Here is a 23,054-nt window from a genome sequence, read left to right on the forward strand (position 1 = left end):
CACAGACATCTTCAATTAAATTTCCTGTCCTTTGAGTTTGTTTCGATCGAATTGTTTTTGTAGATCGTATAGTTACAGAATTCAATATTTTTGATCCGCGAGAAAAATTCTTTTTTATCGATTATTAATAGTGAAAATATCTTTCGGGTGCCTTTACAAAGAACAATGGTCGAAAACATTAGAAGGTTTTTCTAATGATCAAATTAAGGATTGAGATTGAAACATAGAAATTCATGGACGAAGGGTTTAATGGAGAATAAACCAAGGATAGAACTAGCTAGTCAATGATTATCATTCAAACGGTATTTCTTACCGTTAGTTCTCAAGTTTACGGAGGGTATGAAAGAATCATTATTTATACGCGTCATTTTTTATCGTAATTTTATCTCAATAATTCCTTGGCATTCTTTGACTTATTTTTCTCTCTTTCACTTTATTTTTCATCAAGTCGTATTTTTTCTTTTTAGACGTTTAAGAATTTTTCAAGTTTAAGAAATACAGCGTGGATTTTTATTTCAATGGTATTTTAATAATCTTCTTAGAACACGGAAAGTAAGAGATTCTAGATTAGAACGAAAGCGAAATTGACACAAAAAGAACTCGCTTGAATGTATGAATCTACTGAGAGGTTCTACCGTAGAATCTGATCATTAAGACACTAGATGTCACTACTCTCATAGGAAAGTTTCTCCTGTAATTATCTCGTTTTTTAAAAAAAATCTACATTTGCTTATAAGGAGATCTTCGGTTAATTACAACACGAAAAAATTTAATTTTTTATAAATTCTTTGTAAATTAATTTACCTAGAGGAAACATTTTGTTCTAATATAGGGCAGCGCTCTAATTGCAACAATCAACCAGAATAGTCCTAAATACAAGAAAATAATAATCAACGTTAATAATTAAACACCTCGGCTCATTTTCAGTAGTCGCAATTCAAGGCCGCAAATTCGTTGATCGTGCGGTGTAATCATCGTCCGTGACGATCCTCGCAATCGCCAGGAGGCTGAAGACTATTAAAAAATTAACGACGCAATTTATCGCGCGATCTATCTATTTACTAAGGTCATTACGAGGAGAGGAGCTGGTCGTCTGCTGATCGATTGCAGAGCGGCAGCCAGCCTCGTTTCAGAAAAGTACCAGGGTCAGGAGAGAGGACTCGGAAAATGGAGTCTGCGGACGGCATTATTGCAGCCGACTGTACATATGGAAACGACTCTCCCTTCCCAAGCGGAATATTATTTCGCCAGCGTTTAAGCAAGTGGGTCATGCCGTGCTTCTCGACACGCTTCGGCTGCCGATGCGAGCCCGGTCCACGAAATTGCACCACCGTAAATCGCGGCTAACCGAGCCTCCTTCTTTTCTCCTTTAATTAATTTCGCCCACGATTCGACCACTTGCCGTTTCTTTCTGTTCCGTCAGTGAACGAACGAAAAAATCCCACCTCTCCACGGTTCAAATTCTTCTCGTGCCTCTTCGAGCCTCGTTTTTTTTGTTTCTTTCTTCGTTCCATGAAACAGCGAATTTTTCAGTGAGCATCTTGAAAAATAATTAGGAGCGGAAGAATTCCTTCAAATAATCAGAGACGCGCGAATATTTGGCTATAGGTTTGATGCAAACGTGATACGGCTACGTAAAGTATATTTTTGAGAAATCGATTTAAAATGGATAGTTTGATGAATTTTATGGATATGGAGATTTGATTTCTATGAATTATACGATTAAGGAAATGTAATCTATATAAAGGTTTGCACGTATTTAGACATTCGTATTTGTATTTCTATTTGTGAGGATAGACAGTCTGAAATAGGAACCTATTAATAGATGTTGTGGACGTTTATACAAATTTATATTTCTATTAATATCCTTGAAATGCACAAAGATGCTGAATCTGCTTATTAACAATTTGATTATTTAACGATGGGAAAATCTTTGACGTTTTAAGATTTAGGAAATAATTCTTAAGTTTTGAGAGTTTCTAATAAATTATTGTTTATGTACATATATATTTCTTACTATTAAAAGAAGGTCGGAACAATTTTTGGCTTATGCGATTCTTTTTGTAAAATATTACTAGCAATAATAATATTCCCATTTTAGAAAGTAGTTTATTTTTAGAATTAATCTGCGCGGATACCTCAAAATTGCCGATTTTCTTGGTGTGTATCAGTCTTTCCGTAAGTCGTTCTGTTGATGAGTAAGATGACTTCTAGAGTCATTACTCATTAGAGTTCTAGAGATTTAGAGTACTTCCTATCGTAACGAAGAATAACAAAAATATATCCTGTACAGAGTACAAATGTATAGATAAGATTATCTATAACTGATTACTTCGTTTACACGTTTGTAATTAATTTAGATACGGTGGGTAAAAATATTTGAAGTTTCATTTGTACATATAATGAGTTTCAAGTTTTTCTTTAATTTTCATATCTAGTTCGTTTAACATTCTTTCAATAAGGACAGGGAATTGTAAAGGTCAATACATGATTGTTAGTCCATTATTGTACCTTTTATAGTATCAATATATGTAGCATTATCAGTTACAAAGGATTTTCGAAAAGTTCTAAATCATTATCTCATATAAACACAAGATTCTGACTTATTATTGATCATTCCCTTGAGCCAATTTCTTATCTTATATAAAATCAAAGAAGCGTTCCAATATTTGTATATAAGAATTTTAACACTAGCAGGAGCATATCTGCGACAATTTGTCATAAATCAATCTCGAAACTGCATGGAACAATTCATGTAATCTTATCGGAATATCGTCGTAACTACGCTATTCGAATTGCAACTCCATAGACTTTCAGAGACCGTTAAGCAACCTTAATCAAATTTCATTTATACTTCTCCGGTAAACGTACTTCGTCTCCAGCTAGTTACCCTTTGTCCCAGTTGGAAATCCAAAGAAGGTTTACTCTATCCCGAGAAACATCGTGACCATTCGTCATTTCGAATTCTAACACAATTATGGAAATTAGCTTGCCTTCTTCCGTGATGTTCCTATCCTAAGCACAGGTCCTGCGAAATCCCAACGGGACCGAGATTAAAATCGCTCGTAGCAACGAGAGACGTTTCGTGGACCGTTTCAGCTATTCGGGTCAACTCTTGTTCGTCTGTTGGAAACGCCTCGGGACAAAAAGTCCCGTCAACGTGCTCTTCTGTCGACGATTTTTACGCGAATATTGCAATATTCACGATGCAGAAGAATTCGCCGTGGAAAAGTGATATTTTTTCGGCTGAACGAGTGGAAAAACTATTATTTATCGTAGTAGTAAGGTAAATATCACGAATTTCTTTTAATTGAATTTGATTGAGCTAGTGGATCACCTACGATTTTAGAAATGTTTGAACATACAAAACTTTCATGTACATATTCTGCGCGTTGTATAAAACATTTTGAAATTTCATTGACGCTGTTAAGAGACGCGACTTTCATGATTTACATGGTGAGAAGCTTTGATCGTTAAACTAAAATATTATACATACACAAGCAAGCAGTAAAAATACGAAATTGTAAAGAAAAATACAAAGTACTAATTATTGAAGATTCTATTTAATCGATTGGTCATTTTTAAACGACGACGTATATTAATTATTGTCGAGGTTCTAATTTCACAATGCTTCATCTACTAGCCGTCTGTATCTTTCGCAGGTGAGACAGAAAGAGAAAAAAAGATTGTTCGTTCGCTCTCTCCGTTACGGAAACTTTTACTGGTTATTGAATTTCCGTCGAGTCTGCTTTTCCCTTGCCTCTCTACGCGACACGCTTGCTCCACTTCGTGGAACTCGAGCAGCGTCGAATTTCGTGCTTTTCCGTTATTCCACTTTGTCGTTTCGACTCGAGCTTCTCTTGTTTAAGGCATTATCCGTGTCGTTTTCTTTGATTAGGCTAAGTTTGTTTCGCTCTCGCGTGATCTTCAAGGATAAGGTCGTTTCTTGGTTCGTAGTTCGACCTTGGTACAAGGTTTACGAATAAATATAATGTAAAAAACAATCTTTATTTATATTCTTCGTAAAAGAATCATTCAAATTCCCAAAAGCATATCATTGTAAATCTATAAAATTTCTATCAAAAATCACGAATTCAGAAGCTTTATGAAGAAAAGGGTCTCTAGGATATATAGGTAAATAAATGCTTGAATTATTATTAAATTTTTCTTTGTTTTATTAATGTAAGAAGATCGAAATTTCTTAAGAAACATTATAATTATCAATTCAAACGTAGCTAATATTACAAAACTAGAACTAAAACTTTCCACGCAATTTATTCAATTTACCATTCTACTTTATGTGTTCATTGCCCAAGAAGATGGTTAACCGGTCATTTGGATTACTCTGGTAGTTCTAACATGAAGAAACTTCAACGTTTATATTTTACAAAATTCGTTCGCGATAAATACAACTTCATACACGCGATTACAGAACTTCTGATTTTATCCTTTTGGCGGTGGAATGTTATTTCTGTTACGCAAACATTACCCCATATTTCGCGATATCTATGGAAGGTAAACTGCCTGCGATTTAATTGGCGCTGAAAAGCACGTGACCGCGTAGGCGCGTGTAACGTTAAAACACGCGTCGGTGTTCGCCGGTTGATTGTCCCTAAAAACGTTTACTACGGGGTCGTTCCTCTATTTATCAAACGACTTCCAACAGTTCCAACTACGAGCGTGTTCTCTATTTACTCGGTTTCCTCATGCGAACAGGAGAGTTCCAACCTGTTCCGTATAGATTACGAGGGTGAAGACCCTTTCTGGCTTATATCCGTCGTGCATGAAGTATCGCGGCCATCGAGCCACGCAAACTTTCATTCGACACAGGCATGATAGGGAACGGCCGGGTATCTCGCGCTAAAATAATCATCGGTGAATTTCGCCGCTGAAAAATTGATCGCCAGTGGTCTGCCTTTTTTCCATTCTCGAACCTCGCTCTTTTTATTTTCAACCTCAAAATTGTTAAAAATTGATGCCAGTTCGTCCAACAGGAGAACATTATATTCGATCGTGTATCGAGAGCGATTTACACGATCGTGATGGATATTATGATAAAAATGAGATTCTTCGAAGAGATTTCGTTGTCTACGGGTAAACAAAAGTCGGTGTACGATCCTGTTTCGCTACATGGCACTGCCTGGCCCGCCTGAAATAGCGCGGCCACCATCTAAGATGGTGGTTGGTTGCACGTGCAATGAAAATCGCGTCTGTGCTAGTAAGAATTGGCCATGCGAGTGTATTTCGGTCCGCAGCCTCCACCAGATCGTCACTAACCACCCCACAAGCCTGTCGTTCTCATCTGTTTGTTTCTTTCGAATGATACCTGAACGTACAACGCTATAGCGTACCTAGCCCCGATTGTCAGATCGGATTTTGTACCTGACCTCGCTTCTTCGTACATACATACGTTCTCGCTGTCGTGTTTCAAACTTTCATGGAATTCTAACGTGTCTTGACTTTCGTATCTTCGATTACTCTTTTAGTTTTACTTGCTACCAGAAATATCAAATTGTACAATTACTCTGACCTGATGTAATTGAATGATATTTTCTATAAATAAGGTGGAAATAGCTCGTTATTAATTGTTTCTTATATCTCAATTATTTGATATTTTCGTAACGTTTATGGCTGATTCATTTTTCCTCAAATAGCTGCCATTTCTATATAATCGTTAAAATTTTTCAAAAATCCTTCGTTACATTTCGCACGATGTATTAGTGGAAATAGTCCCATATGGTCTGCTTCCTCGATCGGCGCTAAATCATTCATTCGACTCGCGTACGGCCGTATTTATTCGAAACTATTCACCGTTGGCGGTTCGTGGCCGTTAGACGATCGAGAAGCGGCCAAATAAAAGCAAAATTAGACCATCGAATCTCGGTTATTTCCATCTACCGACGTTATCGCGGTGAATCGTGTATCGGAAGGAAGGTCAGTCTATTTGAAACCTATTAATTAAGTACGACGACAGAGCGTGTGTGTAGTTGTGTGAGCTATTATGCGAGGGAGGCGGAGGCGTAAAGCGGCGGAGGAAAAAAAAAATAGAAGATTGTCCGCATAAAAAGGAGCCGTGTCTAAAACTGTAACGGACATACTCTCCTTGGGTGGACGATTACTTTCGCACGGGCACGCAACAAACCGTGACGCATGGCGTTCGAAAAACGGAAATGACGACAGTTTACAAAGTAGGTGACGCCTGTTTTATCAACGACAGGCAATCCGCCGTTATGATGTTAAACGGGAGAGGCTTTGCACGCCGTGCGAGCATCGAAGGGTTGCCACACGCTCACTAGAGAAAAACTACACAGAACAAAGGAAGAAAAAGCGGATACGAGCTTTCGTTATCCACGCGTGAATCGTTCCCTTCTTTGTGAACCGGGACGAGGCAGCCGAACTGTCCTCGATGAATGGCTCGACTTCGTCGCGCAAACGAGCTTCTCCTGCGACGATGGCTAATTGCATCGTGAGTCGACTAAGTCCTCCGGGGGTTGTAACTGACGGGCGGATCCGTTGTTCTTCTGTCATCGTTTCCTCTTCGATGGATCTCGAGGGTCGTTTGGCGAGCATTGAGCTTTGCCTAACAAGGGACTATTTCTAGATATACATTGTCGTTAGAAAGTATCGGTATACTCATTTTTTATACGATATAGTTTAATTACAATATTACCCGAGTTCATTTTTGATTGTTAAAACTATCAATCCCCAATGTATTGCGGTAAATCTACTCCATATTGATGGTGATTTATTTAACGGATAATTTAAATGTATACTGTGTTAATTCCAGCGGTACGTTGCAATAGAAAATAGAATGATTTGTAAAAACTAGAATTTACCTAGACAAATTGAACGACCACTGTTACAAAATCCCGCTGAAAACTCGAATATCGCAGAACGAAACTCGAATTTCAAAAGTCAAATTCGTTATGCGAACGCGATTAACAAGCGCGGCATGGAACAATCGATTCGCAACAAGTGTTTACACCGATCGGTCGTTCGCCATTTGTCGCTGCAACATTAACGCTTCCGCGAGTATAATCGACTCTGACCAACAAATTAGCCGTTCCTATTTAAAATGTTAGAGATTTCTCTTGTCAAATATAGAACCATTTTCATATATATTCCCTAAACACCGTGCGGGGACCCCTCGTAATTTCTCGCGCTGTTCCTCGACGGCGCTTGAGCACGGGACGTTCATGACATTCTACGAATATTCGACCTGCCTTAAAGTTTTCTTGGGAGTACGTTTGAAGTTGCGACAGAAGGTCAAAGCTTGGTGAAAGTCGCGCGTGATATATTGACGGGGCGTGGTAGGTTCAAGAACTCTATTAGCAACGTGAGCGTTCGTGAATTGATAGCGAGTCAACCCGGTCTTCTTCTTCTTATACGACAAAGATCGAGCATCCTGAGCTTACGCATAATCTTCACGCACACACACAGATACACGTTGTTCTAGTCCAGTTATACAAACGCGTACAATCACGGACAGCTGTGTGCGGTAGCATTGGTATTTATAAATAAATGCGTCGGCCACGTGCCACGAGAGAAATGGAATGGCGTTTGGAGAGTGCCTTAACTCGATCAAGAAGCTTAAAACGGTCAGGTCTGGGGGTAGAAGTGACCGCTGGTGGGGAGATCAAGGTGGAAGGAATATGCCAAACGCACGATCTAGCTGCTTCGCGCCGAGTCGGCTAATCGTATTTTGTTTGATTTTCTTTGAAACAGCCGGAATTTTGATGGATCTCCCAGAGTTCGAAGTCTTAAACTTTGTCAGCGTTTCTTTGACCGCGAAGAACGGACGATGGGAAACGAGAATGGTGTAAAGGAAGATATAAAAGACAAGGGAAGCTTCTGTTTAGAATTCTGTTGGCAAGCGTTGAACGACGTTTGCTGGTTATTGCTTGAGAGAATTGTTATTTCGAGCTCTCGTTTCTTCGTGAGATAGGGAATTTTGTAATAAGAGGTTACCACGGAAGCTCGGTTCGCTGGCAAGCATGAGAGAGACTTGTATATAACGTTAAACTATACCGTACGTTATATGCGTAGAGGAGAGTCTATAAAATCAGCCACGCGTACATGGCCATGTATTCTGTCACTGTAAACGTTCTATAAACGTTAGAAAATAAAACGAACGAAAATATCTCTGGTTGGCTACCATTAAGGCTTCTTCGAAACGATAAGATTTTTAAATACTTTGCGCCCGACGGCCGATCGACAGCCATGAAATACATTGTTTCTAATTTTAGCGATGGCTCCGGCGCGCGTTCATTGACGAAAGTTTGTGTTGAAAATAAAAATGAACGCTGGCTGGCAGCTTCTGATGGTTTCTCGCCGTTTCTAGTCATGATTTGCAACCGGTACAGGATTCTTTAATGGGGAATCGAGGTAAACCGTTATTAGAACGTATCGCTATTATTATTAGACCGTTATACACGTCCCGATAGTCTAAGGAACGCGTAAATATTTATGTAATCCTTGTGACGTAAATTTATAACATTGTTGTACGAGTACCGCGGTATCACTCGTGTTGCCAAATGACGTGCGCGTTGCGATCAGAATAACGTAGCCGGTAACTAATGCTCAACGAGGAATCCGACAGAGCCGTAGTGGATTTTTCATTCTCGTTTAAAATCTGCCTTGCTACACGAATAAAAAAGTGTATTATTAACGCTCACAAAAAATAAACGATGTATTAATTTACGACACGGTGTCCTGATCTTCTCAGAGCTATTTATTATCCATTCTACTTTTTCTAGCCTTAATCACCGTGCTACTTTACAAATTATTGCGAATGCGAATATAAATACTGTTGCAGTACCGTTAATGAATCTTTTACGAGCCGCGAATCATACGTTGAAATGTCGCAACGCGTAAAACGTATATTTCTTTTAATATAATTGTATTTGCTATACAATTCGGAATGAACACCATCGAATTGTTTTAAGCCGAATGACATTAATGACACGAAGGAAAGGAAAGAATCTACAAAAAGGATAATTAGAAATGTTTTCAAAACGACGAGAAATGATGAAATAAATTTCACTCGGGCGACCGGGTGTCCCATAGTGTCGTTTCATCTTCCGTGAATTCCTCGCGTTAATTAAGGATGGTAATTAAACACCAGCAGGCCACTGATACATTCTGGCGACGATAAATCTCCACGACGCAATTCCTCGTGTTTCAAGGCGTCCTGATGACGCTTATCGGCCCCACAGTGGGTACGTTTATCCCGCACGACAAGCATTTTTCACGTCGACTTTTGGATCCGCCCAATTGACATAGCTATGCTAATTTGAGACTAAATACGCCACGAACGAAGTCGGTCGCAAAGGGAACGCAAATACGATGTGCGAACACTATCGTAAATGATTTTATGTTTGCTATATATGTTTTTGCCAACATAATCATGATAATTATGTTTCGTTACGGTACTAATGAAATTTCTGTCAAAAAGTTTTCTATAATACACATAATATACCTATGAAAGTATTTAAATACTTTTTGTGAGTTAGTCTATATCGTTCGAGGTTCGATATGAAAATAGAAAACACTCGATAAATATTCCACGGCGGGCGCTGTTACTCGTCCAGACATCGAATAAATTAAACTTAAAAGTATCTTACTCTCGTCCGATATATATCCAGTTGTTGCTGCTCGTACTTTCCTCTTTCCTGTTCTGTTTATATCCAACAATATGAAACCGGTTTCAAAACGATCCTTCAAATCATATTTATTCGTACAGATTTCGCTCAGCGCCAGTGGAACAAGACGTCAATGATCAGACACGATTGAACGCGTAGCTTAAAGGTATCGAAAGCCTGGAAGTTAATTGTCCGTAAGAAGCATCCAGATCAATTTTTATTTTACAAAATAATTAATGAAATATCGTAATTGTAACTGTAATTATTATATATAACTTATATATAATTATAATATATTATATATATTATATTATATACTACTATACTATTGTATACTATTATATACTATACTATATTATATTTAATTATATATAATTTATATATAAATATACTGTAATTATTATAATTATATATATAAATTATTATTTCTATTAAATATCAATGTTAATGAATTAACAAGTTACAGGTTAAGTTATAGGTTTCTTTAATCTATATAATATAATCTTACAATTTTTCATTAAATAAGCTCGCTTGAAAAATATTACTAACAATATTATTTTAATCAGTTTTGAAAATATTAAAAGATACTTTTGATCGAGGGACGATAAGTAAGCAGAAAAAGAATCGCAGGTCGAACGACCCGAAATAATTTCTCGATAGGTATATCGATTAGAACCAGACGCCGGCCTTAATTCGTTAGACGCAGGAATTCGCATTCATCACGCGAACATCACGGAAACCGAACTCTCTTACAAGAGAGACACTCGTTTCTTCGTATCTTTGACTTTCCCTCTTTCGTAACGTCGGGCAAGCATCCATTATTTAAACGAACGACGTTCTTGTTCGAGGGTGTGCAGCAGCAGTCGTTCAATATTTATGAACTACGGGAAACGAGGGAATGCTTACGAGATATTCGGCCAGGCTGTGATCGTGATCCTCGCGTAATGAATCGTGTCCCTGAAGTACACGAACTTTAATTAATCGAACCTTTTTCCCCCTTATTCTTAACTAAAAGATTGTGTTTCGCGTTGTTTCGTGTGTTGGAAATCTTACTATACAGGGTGTGCAAATAATTAAGGTACGATCAAGACGAGGATGGTTCTAGAGAATGAAAGTAAAAAAATAAATGGAAAATAAAGAATAAAATATTCTTGCATGAGGATTTATTTTCGAAAAGATCGAATGTTAAGAATATTCTTTAAATGTACCTGTACTTAACTACGTCGTAGACGAATACAGATTTCGATACAGGCCACACCCTGTCTACAAGTAACGTTAATATCATACCTAATATTGATTTCTTATCAGTTTCTGTGCTATCTAAGTACATATCAGCGGTAGATATTAATTTTATGCTTCTTTAGATAAAATTTCTGTTTATTTACTGGTTTTGCTTACATTTCAATTTGTGAAACGAGTTCCTGGTATGACAGAATTTCACGATTACCGAAGCATCCTGTATACTGGACCTGTTTCCTCTTTAATATTTAACATCGTAACTCTGCTCTCAGATAAATTTCCGAATAAATTATTATCAATCTGGAGAAGCTAGAATTCCGTCCTGCACGAAGATTGTGTTTTCCTTATCCTAATCCTCGCCCGTTAGATATTACGAGCGTAATGAAAGGGAGGAAAGTTTTAAATGCCATCGTAAAATTCCTTTGTTCTGGGCTCGTTTCAGGGATACAAGCTCGATATTTTAACATCGGTACATGCCGGTTAACCAAGTTATATCGCCGCTCAAAGATAGAAACTCGGATGTTTATCGAATCACCGATATGTATCGTTTCGCATTCCCGGTTCTGGCCGCGGAAACGTCTTGTGTTTCTCTGTGCCCGACTAAGATCCTATTCTACTTCCTTCGTTTCTGCTCAACTTGCTACTTTACCGAGGAAACTCCGATGGATCTTGTTTGACCAAAGAAAGAATCACGAGCGAAAAAACTCTATTTCGTTTCCTTTAATCTTGAAAAGACAAGACGTCTCTTGTTCGCTGTGAATCGTCTGTTTCTGAAAATAAGAAACAACGAGCGCACAAGAATGGCCGGGGTAGTTCATTCAAAATCGCTTTTCCAGCAGCGTGAAATCAAGCCGTGCTCGCATCACCGTGTTTTCTTTACTGAAAGACTCGTAGGATCGTTCCTCTCGCCATTCTCCACTTCTAACTTTGCTGATTGCGGGATAATCTCTGTGAGAGCTCTCACGGTTTCAACGAGAGGCGATAAGAATCGTATATAAAAAACAGGAAGGGTATCTCTGTAATCGGTGCGTGAAAAAATGCTCTTCTACAGTGCGCTAAAAAAAGCAGGTAACACTAATGTGTTGTGATTTTAGACATCAAGACAATTCTAGATATCCATTATCATTCTATACGGCTGTATCGATGTATTTCTAGCGTAAAATTATTAGATTGGTGGATATTAAATGTCATTTAAAATTAAATTTTCTTCGTTGCTTTGATATTCAAATTCACACCATATGCATATAGCTTATCTTTTTTAACACTCTGTATATGTCTGATTTTTCTGCTCTTTCTTTCTTTCATTTCTATTACATATACTTTTTTCTCCTTTTCGCTTATGAAATCCTACTGGTTATATCGTAATCGCTTGTAAACGTTGCTCTTTGATTAATTTCCACCGTTATCGCACAGGTGGGAAAGAGAGAGAGAGGGTAAAACAAATCACTGGTGTTTTATCTCGACGAGAAATCACCTTTTAACGCGAACCGCGCTTCTTCCGTTCATACGGTTTCCACGACTGCTGGTCCCACGTGTAAAGGGACAACAGAACCTCCTCGAATTAATTCCCTGTGCAAATTGTTATGTAAATTGGACACCCTCTAGACTTCACCGTCTATTGAATTTTTATTCAGTGATCTTTCTTTAGTTTCGTTTTCCTTTTTTTTCCATTAGAAAAGAAGAAAGAAATATTGTTGGGATCCGGTCGAGAAACGTGAAAGACCTCGTTCATTTGCTTGATTTTTTTCCCCTTCACGTTCTCTTTTAACGTCGTAATATCGTGCAATTATTCAATACTCGAGAAAATGATCGATAGCATTGACCAACAATCAAAAGGTTCAAACAGGAGGGTGAATCAACGCGATCTGCTTGGATTGCTTTAAAGGTGGAGCGCGTCTAACGGATGCTATGGTAAGTATAATCATGATATTTGCACGATCTTGTCCTTCTCCACGCGGTTTGCGCACACATGCGCTTCCACATTTCACACTCGATGCACGCGCCTTTACACAGCTGGTGCCTGGATACACTTCGACGTGGAATTATTTTCTTCATCCTACTTATTTTGCTTCGTAGCTTTGTAATCAACGACCTTGAAAGTGTGAATTTCAAGAAATACTAATATTTAGATTGAGGATTTTTACGCATTTCCAACAAATTTGAAGGTATGCGCAGAATATTAAAAAGTATACGGAACATTCAGAGTATAATATTTTCGTTATAGTATTAAATACATAGATGAAAGAAAACTCTATTCATACTCCCCCTTTTTTACTTCTTTTCATATAATTATGAATTTCTATCAACGACAAACATAAATAGTAATTCGTACTAATCATTATTTTAATAATTCTTTATTTATTTATAATAAAATTATTTCCTACTTCGTCAGAATATTTGCGATCTTCCGTAAACCTGCTGTATCTCGTTTAATCGGATGAAGCTACGTATAAACTTTGAAAAGGTTTGATCCGGTGCATTGTGGAAGAAAGATCCAAAAGTAGAAACAACTGCTTCTATTGTTATCGGTCGTATCAGCACGCAGAATAGAAACTTTCTGCGTATCTTCCTCTGGTAATTCAGCACCTTTCCCGAGGCCAAACTTGGCTGAGATTTTCGTGTTACACGCGCACGTGTATTTGGAATATAACGTGACGTATTTTCTCGGTGTTTGCGCGTGTTTTTGTGGAACATTGCACAGCTGCATCGCAGATTTCCATCGATCTTTTAATGATCTTTTAAGTCAGCAATCCTCGGGCGTGTAATCAATCATTCGAACGGTTCGCGGATCTAAACGTTCGAATGGTTACGAAAAGAGATGGATAGAGAAAGAGACACAGTTATTCAACCGTTAATTTGGTTATGCGCACGAACGAGGACCAAAGCGCAGGAAAATAGCAAGCTTGTAACAGATATGGACCTATAGGATGGATGGCCGGTTAATTGTCTTTGGTTCGGTCGAGCAAAATTTACTCTAAATTTTTCTTGTCCAATTTTAACCTGTCATTCTTCAATTTTCTATATTTTTTAGACGGTTCAATCGTCAGAAGCTGTAGATATGTCAATCAGCTGAATGGTCTAAAAAATTCTAGATAGAATCATTCATATTCAAATTTAATATAAATCTGGAAGATTCGCTAAAAATTGTTCCGCTGTTCTCGAGTTGAAAATAACATTTCAATGCACTGAAACTAATAATAAATTTTATAATTATAATTATATTATATTATATATAATTAAAATTAATAATAAAATGTAATAAATTTTCCCATACGCAAGAATAATCATTGACTCAGTTGATTGTCAAAAACTATGGGCCAACCGTAATGGAATTACCTAAAAATTCTAAAATTAAAGAATTATTCACACCAGATTCCTCTATTTAAAAGGGAAGCTGTGTACCATCGTAACGAAGGGAAGTCGTCACAAAGCTCCACCTACGCATCCACGATTCCTAATTGCCAAAAGCGGCACGCCGATCGTCAATTTCGAGAATTTCGCCTACAAAGCATCGTATTCGCGACGCGACTCGAATAAGAAGCGGCCTGGCACAGTCACGTCATCTCGGACGTGCGTGCAGTACACGCGAAAATAGCACGATCATTCGACCGGAATTGGTCGCACGATGAGTTTCCTCGGCTCGTTGATTCCGTGAGACGTCACGAGACATTGGTGCACGTGCTAATTAAACGTGTTCCGATGGAATTTAAAAGGTTCACCGGGCATTTCGTATTCCGTGCAACGATCCAGCAGTTCAGTTTCCTTGGTTTACGAGCTACGTCAGCTTCAATGGCGTCGTAAACGAGACAACAGGCACAAAGTGAACACGTCCTTTTAAATCTTCCAGCTACGTTTACGTTTATCTTGTATGTTTTTATCCTAACGACAATCGGTAATGATCTCTAGATTATTGGTTCTACTGACATCATCCTTGGCTCATTCTCTGTTACTGTGAATTTTTCTGTCTCCCCCTTGCTCTTATTTCAACAAATGAAAAGACTTGCAATGTTTCAAGAAAATTTTTGTGGATTGTGAAACTGGTCTTCTTTTAGCGCACTATATCCTCTTCGTAAAACCATAAAAAAATATGTTTCATTATTATTAATTAATGAAAAGTAATTTTTTCACAGACTAAAAAATATTCGGTGCCATGAGGCATAAAAGAAGAAAGATTAAAATAGTTTCTACTGATCTTTACAATGTTAGGAACATTAGCTTCCTGCTTTAAAATCTTACGGTTACAAAAGCATTTTTCCCGACATTTAGACGTGTTCGCCAGTCATGCTGGAACGATAAGTCATCAAAACTGATGGTCTTAAACTTGTTGCTAGTAACTTTGCTCCAGAAGCTGTTCCACGAAAGTCCCTTTAATCACTCGAAATACCGCGTGGTGTGTAACTGTAATGAAAATAAACAGGACAAGAAAAAAGGAAATCCAAAAGATTCGAACGGCGCGTACAACATCGTTTAATGTTTCTTTGACGAGCCCGGAAAACGCAGAAACGTTTTTTTTTAGATCAGGCTGCTTGCGTAATATAATTTTCAAAAACGTGTCACCCTTTGCACGCCCCTTGTCGTGCATGGCTAAGAAACTTTCTCGAATGTATGACAGACAGAAGAAACATCCACGAGAAGAGGAACGTCCAGAAGATGAAACGCAATCTCCACGTTTCTCGCGTGAATTCTCGTAAGAATTAGGACATTGGTTGCTCGGGTAATTCTTAATCTATTAAGCAGACGAAGCAGCGTCCTTTTTTGCCTAATTTTGCCAGGAATACGGTGACAATTTTCAACATTTGTAGAACATTCTAGTGTATTATTCATAAATATTATTCATAGAAGATTTGCATGAATGTATTATGTGTGTGTTTATAATTTGAATTTTCATTCATACTATAATGATACACGACTATCATCAATACAACGATAGAATTTGAAACCAATCTGAAAATGTAATAACAGTTACAAGCCGTTTATTGCAAACGTACACTTAGCAAAAAGTAAAGATACATTATGAGTAAGTTAAAGGCTTAAATATGTATAGGTATCCCTTACTGAGATTGCATTTACACAACTTACGCGCGTTATTTCACTGTTCGGCGGCTAATGGGTTAAGTAATGATTTTACAGGGCGAGCATACATCATCGTCCGCGTTTCTTCCTTGACAGGAGGGCGCCGTGAGATCAGAAAACGCGGGCAGCTGGCTCGTTTGGCTCTAAATAAAGCGCTCAAGTGCGGCAGGCGAAATGAAACGCAATAAAACTTATCCGCACCACTGGCGCGTTCCTTTCTCTCCCTCCAACTTCTGTCTCAGCTCTCTCGCCTCTTTTCTAAATCCTCATATTTTTTCGTTTCCCTTCTTTTCACATTTTCACCCTTTCACGACTCTCGCCGTGCCTTCTTCTCTACTTTTCCCTCACGCTCCGATATTTCATCTTTTCCTTCCAAATTGCTTCTTTCCATCGTTCTTTCCTCTAGTTCTTGTTTTTCTTTCGAACTCGGTCTTATTGTTCTTCCCTTGCCTCGATTGTTTCCATTCTTCCGTTCTTCCGCTCACGTTCGAAGTGAAATTAATATTGAGGGGAAGTACAGGGTGATTAAAAAGTGGAGCAACCGACTATTCTTTTTCACGATTTTCTTTACTGATAGCTACAGAAAAGTCGCGCAAGTATCGCCGATTATTCTTGTCGTTGACTTTAAACGACCAGAAAGATGACAGATCTGGGCAATTCTTAATATTTCAAGATATCTTGAAAATTGTAAAATGTTAAACAGAGCATTTCAACTGAAAAGAGCAACTGATTTAGCTCAATCGTGTAATAAGTTTCAACAGTCTGAGTAAGCAGAAGATATGTTTTATGGTTGAAGGTTTTTGTTATCTAAGGACTTCTGTAAATTGTCTGTCATATATTTATGTTCATATACCATGTGTTTGTTAACGAATACGATTCTTCCTTCGAGATTGCAATTATATCTGGTAAAAGTTGATCCAAGATTTCGCGATCGTTTTCCCATGTAATTTCGTAGTTCGTTATCTACGGGTATCATTATTTTCAGGAGTAATCCTGAACAGTATGTCGATGCTTTGTATCAGTATCGATCGATTCCGGAATATTAAGCCCAACAATGTAATACTCTCTAAGTAGCACAACAATTTCCTTCCAACATTCGGTTATCCGTTTTAGCAACGTTGCATCAAATCCTATCGAACAATATTATCATGAAATTCTCGTTAGAATTGGAATTAATATTTTATCATTGAGCGAGCAATATTCACAAATAAAAGGAAAAACATCGTAGAATCTGTGAAATGTTCATTTGTAATTAACTTGGTCTTGGTTTTCAAACAATACATAAAAACTATGCGTTTACCAAAGTTCTCTTGCACAATTGAATTAATATTATTAGTAAAACCTCTTTTTTTTTTTTGAAAGTAGGTTTTCTCGGTGTCTCGATGCCTTAAATGAAAAAATCCCATAAAATATTTTCGAATTTTTTATACCACACCCTATATAATATTTTCTATGTTTCTTTCCTCTTTCTTGATATAGACGAATATTTTGTTCTCCATCACCGTGAAAATAGTTTCTATAGATGGATAGGGGTTGATCGAAGGATGGAACGAAAAAACAGATGTGCCGATCGACGATATATTGGAACAGAAGATTCGATCAATCGCAATTTACTCGTTTATTTCCCACTGACGATCCTTCTCTTGCGACGAGGGCCCAAGGTCAGACAGTGGTACAAGAGGGTGATGGATTTTGTTGATCGAATAAAATAAAAATAACGAAGCTATCTCCGTGGAGCGATTAAAAGGAAGAGAATGATCATCGAACATTGTTTTCGTCGTTTCCAAGTCTGGAGATTCTGAAACGATGGAATCATTGGCACGGGGAGTTGCTTGGTGGTATCGATTTATCCAAATCCTTTCTATAGTAGCTTTCATTCGTTCCGAACACAAGGTCGATCAAAATAATACTTAACATGGTTCTATTCTATTACGATTGGAGTATGGATATATTATGCGTGGTTCCTATCGATTATTTAGAACAAGTATTAAATACTTTTCTACGAAGTGTTATTTTATCAAGTAAAAGTTTAATATTAAAAACGGTTTTATATAAAATTGACAAAAGTATTTCATACGTGTCTATTTAATGTCTTCAAAGTGTATAAAAATAAGTTAGAGTGTCGAATTCAGCGTTTTTCAAGGATAAATTTTCATCGATGTTGGGTGAATATGATTCACCGTGACTTATAATTAGACTACGGATGTTTATGTATTTATTGGAAATTTTTGGCCGCAAGAATGTACAGAAAGTACATGATACACAAAAATACACAAAATATCGATTTACAGGGTGAAACTTTTTTTTTTTATCGAAGTTACTCATAAAGCTACGAACTTGCATAAACATCTGGAGTCTATTTGTCATTTCATTTTTTAAATTTTGTACTTCCTTTAGTTACTTTATGATTTCCTTTGAACCTCTATTTTCTATTAACACAGGGAACCTAACCCAAAACTTTGTAACAACACTTCCTTATACGATACGTTATACGACCAAACGACGACTTGACATTTTATCGATACAAGGTAAAAAACGCACTATCGGCTCTCCTAGCGAGCCATATATTATACTCGAGAGGTGAACGTCCAAATTTCACGTTTCACTAACATAGGTTACATAAAATCGATGACACGCTATCCCTCTGACACTTTTTCCTTCCCATTCGCTAGCTCATATCCAAATCGTCGACGACGCTCGTCTTTCTTACAGCTATAGATCGCCTGGATTTATTTCTTTTTCTTTTCTAGAGTCACGACAGTGTTTCCCGTACGTGTGCGTACGCGAATCGGGGTCGATCCGTGGACTCGCTCGAAATGCTACAACGGCCAGGGAAAATAGTTGGAGTGTGAGTCACAGGATTTTATCGCGGCCAATCTAAAAGTTGCTTTACGAGCCGTTGTGGACCACCGACCGTCACTTTGCATTTCCATGGATCGCAGAAATGCTACAAGATGGATATTAAATAAACCCGTCGGAAACGCGGAATAGGAACTCTGATTTTTATTTCAACTGTGACTTCCCACCGCTTTCACGTTGCTTTCGTGTCTTTTCTCACACATCATCCCGTGCTGGTTGCTGTTTTCTCACCCTGGTCTAGAAATAAGGTTAAAATTGCCTCGGGGACAGCGGAGAAATTTCGATTGACAAGTCGGGCGAATGGAAATCCCGATTTCCTCTCGAGGGATCAGAGTCGCATTGAAATCACGATTCTTTTGCGAAAAGATACTCGTATCACGTGATTAATCGGCGCAATGACGTATGAAAGAAAGCATAGAAATGCAATATAAGGCTTAATCTGTTTGAAGTCAGTGACGCATTACTGATGAAAACAGCCAATAACAGGTCTATAAAAAAAGAAATTTTTATTATCAGCTAGTATTAAAAGAATATTTTAAAAAAGCTATCTGGAGAAATACGTTACTGAAACGAAGTAATAAACGGTATTACGTAAAGATTAAAGAAAAGTTTTATATATATTATGCATATAGTGTGCCATCATAGATTAGTTTAGGAATCAATGACTAATGAATATTCTTTCATTCTCCGGGTACGACGGAAATCATCTAAAATCTGAAACATGTATTTTTCACCTCTGAAACCTTGTCACTTATTTCGTTTCTCTACATAAACAAATTCGACTTCGAATGAGTTAAATCCTGAGAATGGGGTAATTCGGATTAACTGTAGGTCAGGTGTTTGTTGAATTAGTGGATGTTTATATCCGATTTCGTTAGCACGTGACCTTAAAACATCGATTCACCGCACGACGCCCACGAAGGGAAATACCTTCAAACGTTAGAATTATAGGATTCCAGATATATAGCTGGTAACGCGACACGCACTGTCATCGCACGCAACTTGTCGACACGCGACGTTAATTAGTGCGAACATTTACTTATTTATTTCTATCCCATGAAATTACTGTCTTTCTTCAAGCATGCACAACTTCATTAAGAACTTAAATCGTTATAATAATCTTAATATCGTTGTGATTTATTTCACATTATCATCTTTTGATAAAAGAGTGACGTAATTAAGGAAAATTCCTTATTAATTAAGGAACACGTAAGACTCTTGTGCAGTGTGAGTCACATGTATATAATAAATGCTATAATATTTTATTATATAATTATAACATTAGTATCCTAATACACAGTTAGATTTTTCGATATATAGAAACAACTTCTGTAAATATTTCAAAGCTGACAATTTTTTAGATAAATCACTCATCTAGCAAAAGAACGGTATAAAATATCCATAGGAAATTTGTCTTCAATCTCAAAGATTTTCTTCGCCGAATTTAGATTAATAAATGAAATATCAAATTATTTGATACGAAATCGAACGAATATCTATGTTTATTGATTATTAAAGCAATGGAAAAGCTAGTCATAAAGATGGTCGTGTTGGCCATACAGCCAAATTGGCAGTGTTCCAAATTTCGTGCGAAAAAGAGACTACGTCTCTAGCAGACAGATTAGTAATTAAAGCACTTATTAATAACTACAGGATTAAACGCAAAAAATTCGAATGGCGGTTCGCATCGGTTAAGTGGGATCAAAGTTCGTCGAGGAATCGACAGCTTCGAGCCGATTAATCCGCGTCGAGATCAGTCCCGGACACGTGGCCTGTCACTTGGAGTTGACACAGATTTCCACGAGTTGCTTCGACACCCAGGATACGCCGTATCCTTTGATCTGTTTCTGACAGCTTTATTTCGTTCGTATTACGCGTCAATCTTCCCTACCGCGTTCTCCAATGGTTCGTATTATTTTGCATTTCGCCTGAACTTCGTTCAAGCGGCAGGAGATTCTGTTCGTATCGAGTCAGACAACGAATAATTCGCTGCCTCCTTCACGCTCGCAAAATGTATAACTTCGTATAGGAATTGTAATTAATTTTCTAGACTTCCATTTTTTAAAAATTATAATTTTCAAATTTTGCACTAGCGATGTAATGCTACTTCATTCGTTCTTCATTCCATTATTAATAATCCCATTAAAGTAATGAGTCCCTCTAACATTAATTGTTTATCTCTCAGATATTTATCAAGCCTTCTTTAAATTGTTTTTAAAATGGCATGCTTCACGGCATAAAGTATCACAGAAAAATTACTATAAGAAATGATCTATATAAACAACGCATCCCATTCAACCATTTTAATATACCACACTCGATATCTCCGCCCACGTACGATGCACAAAATGTACGTGAAAGGAGCGAGAAACCAGCGTTCTTTCAATATAAAAGCACGATTAAAGTAGAACTCACCGCTGTCCGCGTAGGTCTCTGAACCGTATCCATCCTGAAGTCCACTCGCCCACGTGCCCTCGTACCTCGCTGTGGACGTGGTCGATTGTCTAACACCGTATCGACCTTTGAATCCTTGAGACCATTCGCCACGATAAATCCACCGTCCACGGGTCTCCATGCCCAGACCGTGGCGTTTCCCATTCTGCCACTGGCCTTCGTAAACCGATCCACTGAAATTCGATATTGTTGACGAGTGATAATATGATATAAGATGTTCTCAGAAAATCATTCGCTTGCATTTCGCTCCTTAGCCTCGATGCACCAGAGTAATCAAAGACACTTTCCGGACTTGTTGCTCTTCGTGATTCAAACTGTTTTGCTAATTGGATTTGTCTCGTGTTTCTTACTGCTTTGTATTGAAAGGGAAGTTTCCTTCGAAGAGATAAGGCTCGTCGAAGGGTGAATAAGATCTCTTTAATAGAATTTTGTGTCATGGAGGTCCCTATTTAGAGAATTTGAAATGTATGAAAATTGTTAATTTTATTGACACTAAAATTATGAGAGCGATGAGAATGAAAAATTCCTAATATTTTATGGGAGTTTTATAGGTTTAGAACGAATGATTTCTGAAGATTTAAAAATCGCTAACTTTTTTAAATTATACACGTTTGCTAATATATATGCTTTTTTAACGATTTGAATGTATGGATAAAACTTTCTTTGTTTACATCGCATATTTTTCTGATAGCTTTCATCTGGATTACCTCGACGCGTGTTCTATCCTTCGTGTTAAATGATTGATACAAAATCACTTATTTGAAATATGTGAAAAATATGAACTGTTGTGTTTTTTTATAGATTATAGACTGTTAGTTTGCGCATATTTTATAAATCTGATCAATAAAAGTAACAGGAATTACATGAAACAAATCAGATTTTGCTAGTCAGCTTCCAGCATACAATCAATACGAAAGGAACTCGTTATCGAAATGCTCTTTGGTCTTTTCAGCAGCTTTTATCACGTTCAAATTCGAATACCCGTGCGCTTTTCCACACAACAAATACTCGGTGCTCAAAGACGAATATGTTTCGCTCGAGTGGATCCTCCTCGACGTCTGAAGGGAAAAAGAAACGGATCCTTCGAGCGATTTTCTTTTTCGCGTTTCATTCGAAGTTGCAATGAAGAATCTTTCTCTTCCTCGATATTGCGCCACGCGAAGAAAGATCAAATTCTTTATTGGTTTTGTCGCAAACACATATACATTTTTGTATATACAAAAAATACGTTGCAACAAATGTACTTTGTTCTTTTCACGGAAAAGATATACGTTTTTTCATAAATATTTATATGACACAGATTGCTTTTCATATAAAAAGAATCACGATTACTCATAGTTAACAATTAGTTTCTGTTATCTTTGGCTCCTTCTCCTTGATACTACAGTTGTTTATGTAAATTCATATTTTTATAAATAAAATTAGTCGAATAAAACCTAAACTAAGATTTATTTTATTATCTTATTATTCTAATATATTTGTTAGGTAACTTATATATCTTCTTATTTAGGTTTATTAACCGTTCTTTTCTTTCTTCTACAATGTGGTTTTTGGCGACATTGCTTGCCAGAGATTATTCGATTTTCACGCACCAGTGTCGCTTGCACACAGCTCCAGAGCTCATTTTAATTAACAAGAGACGAAGATTGAAAATCGCGTTGATATCGAACATCGAAGACATATGAATGAAGTTGCAATATTTTCCTGCGAATAATTTGAATTTTTTATTTCCAAACAACTAGAACTAAAACCTCCGACGTTATTTACTCGACCTATCATTTTATCTTA

General features: G+C 37.4%; 2 protein-coding genes across 4 annotated transcripts in view; one reads left to right on the forward strand and one right to left on the reverse strand.

Moving 5' to 3' along the window:
- LOC132906967 (uncharacterized) overlaps positions 1-23,054 on the forward strand; it is a 68,754-nt gene that overhangs the window by 29,121 nt on the left and 16,579 nt on the right. Inside the window, exon 1 of one of the 3 annotated variants that reach the window (XR_009658069.1) lies at positions 12,651-12,791. The exons of the other annotated variants lie outside the window; for them this stretch is intronic. The gene's annotated coding sequence lies outside the window, so the exon portion shown is untranslated. Of the gene's footprint in view, positions 1-12,650; positions 12,792-23,054 lie in introns of those variants that run through there. 3 annotated transcript variants of the gene reach the window in all.
- Positions 1-23,054, reverse strand: part of LOC132906922 (junctophilin-1-like) — a 46,015-nt gene that overhangs the window by 12,085 nt on the left and 10,876 nt on the right. The window contains 1 exon segment of the mRNA XM_060959563.1: positions 21,228-21,439. Coding sequence (XP_060815546.1) covers positions 21,228-21,439 — 212 coding nt within the window.

This window comes from Bombus pascuorum, chromosome 5, assembly GCF_905332965.1.
Source record: "Bombus pascuorum chromosome 5, iyBomPasc1.1, whole genome shotgun sequence".
In the NCBI taxonomy this organism is placed as follows: domain Eukaryota; kingdom Metazoa; phylum Arthropoda; class Insecta; order Hymenoptera; family Apidae; genus Bombus; species Bombus pascuorum.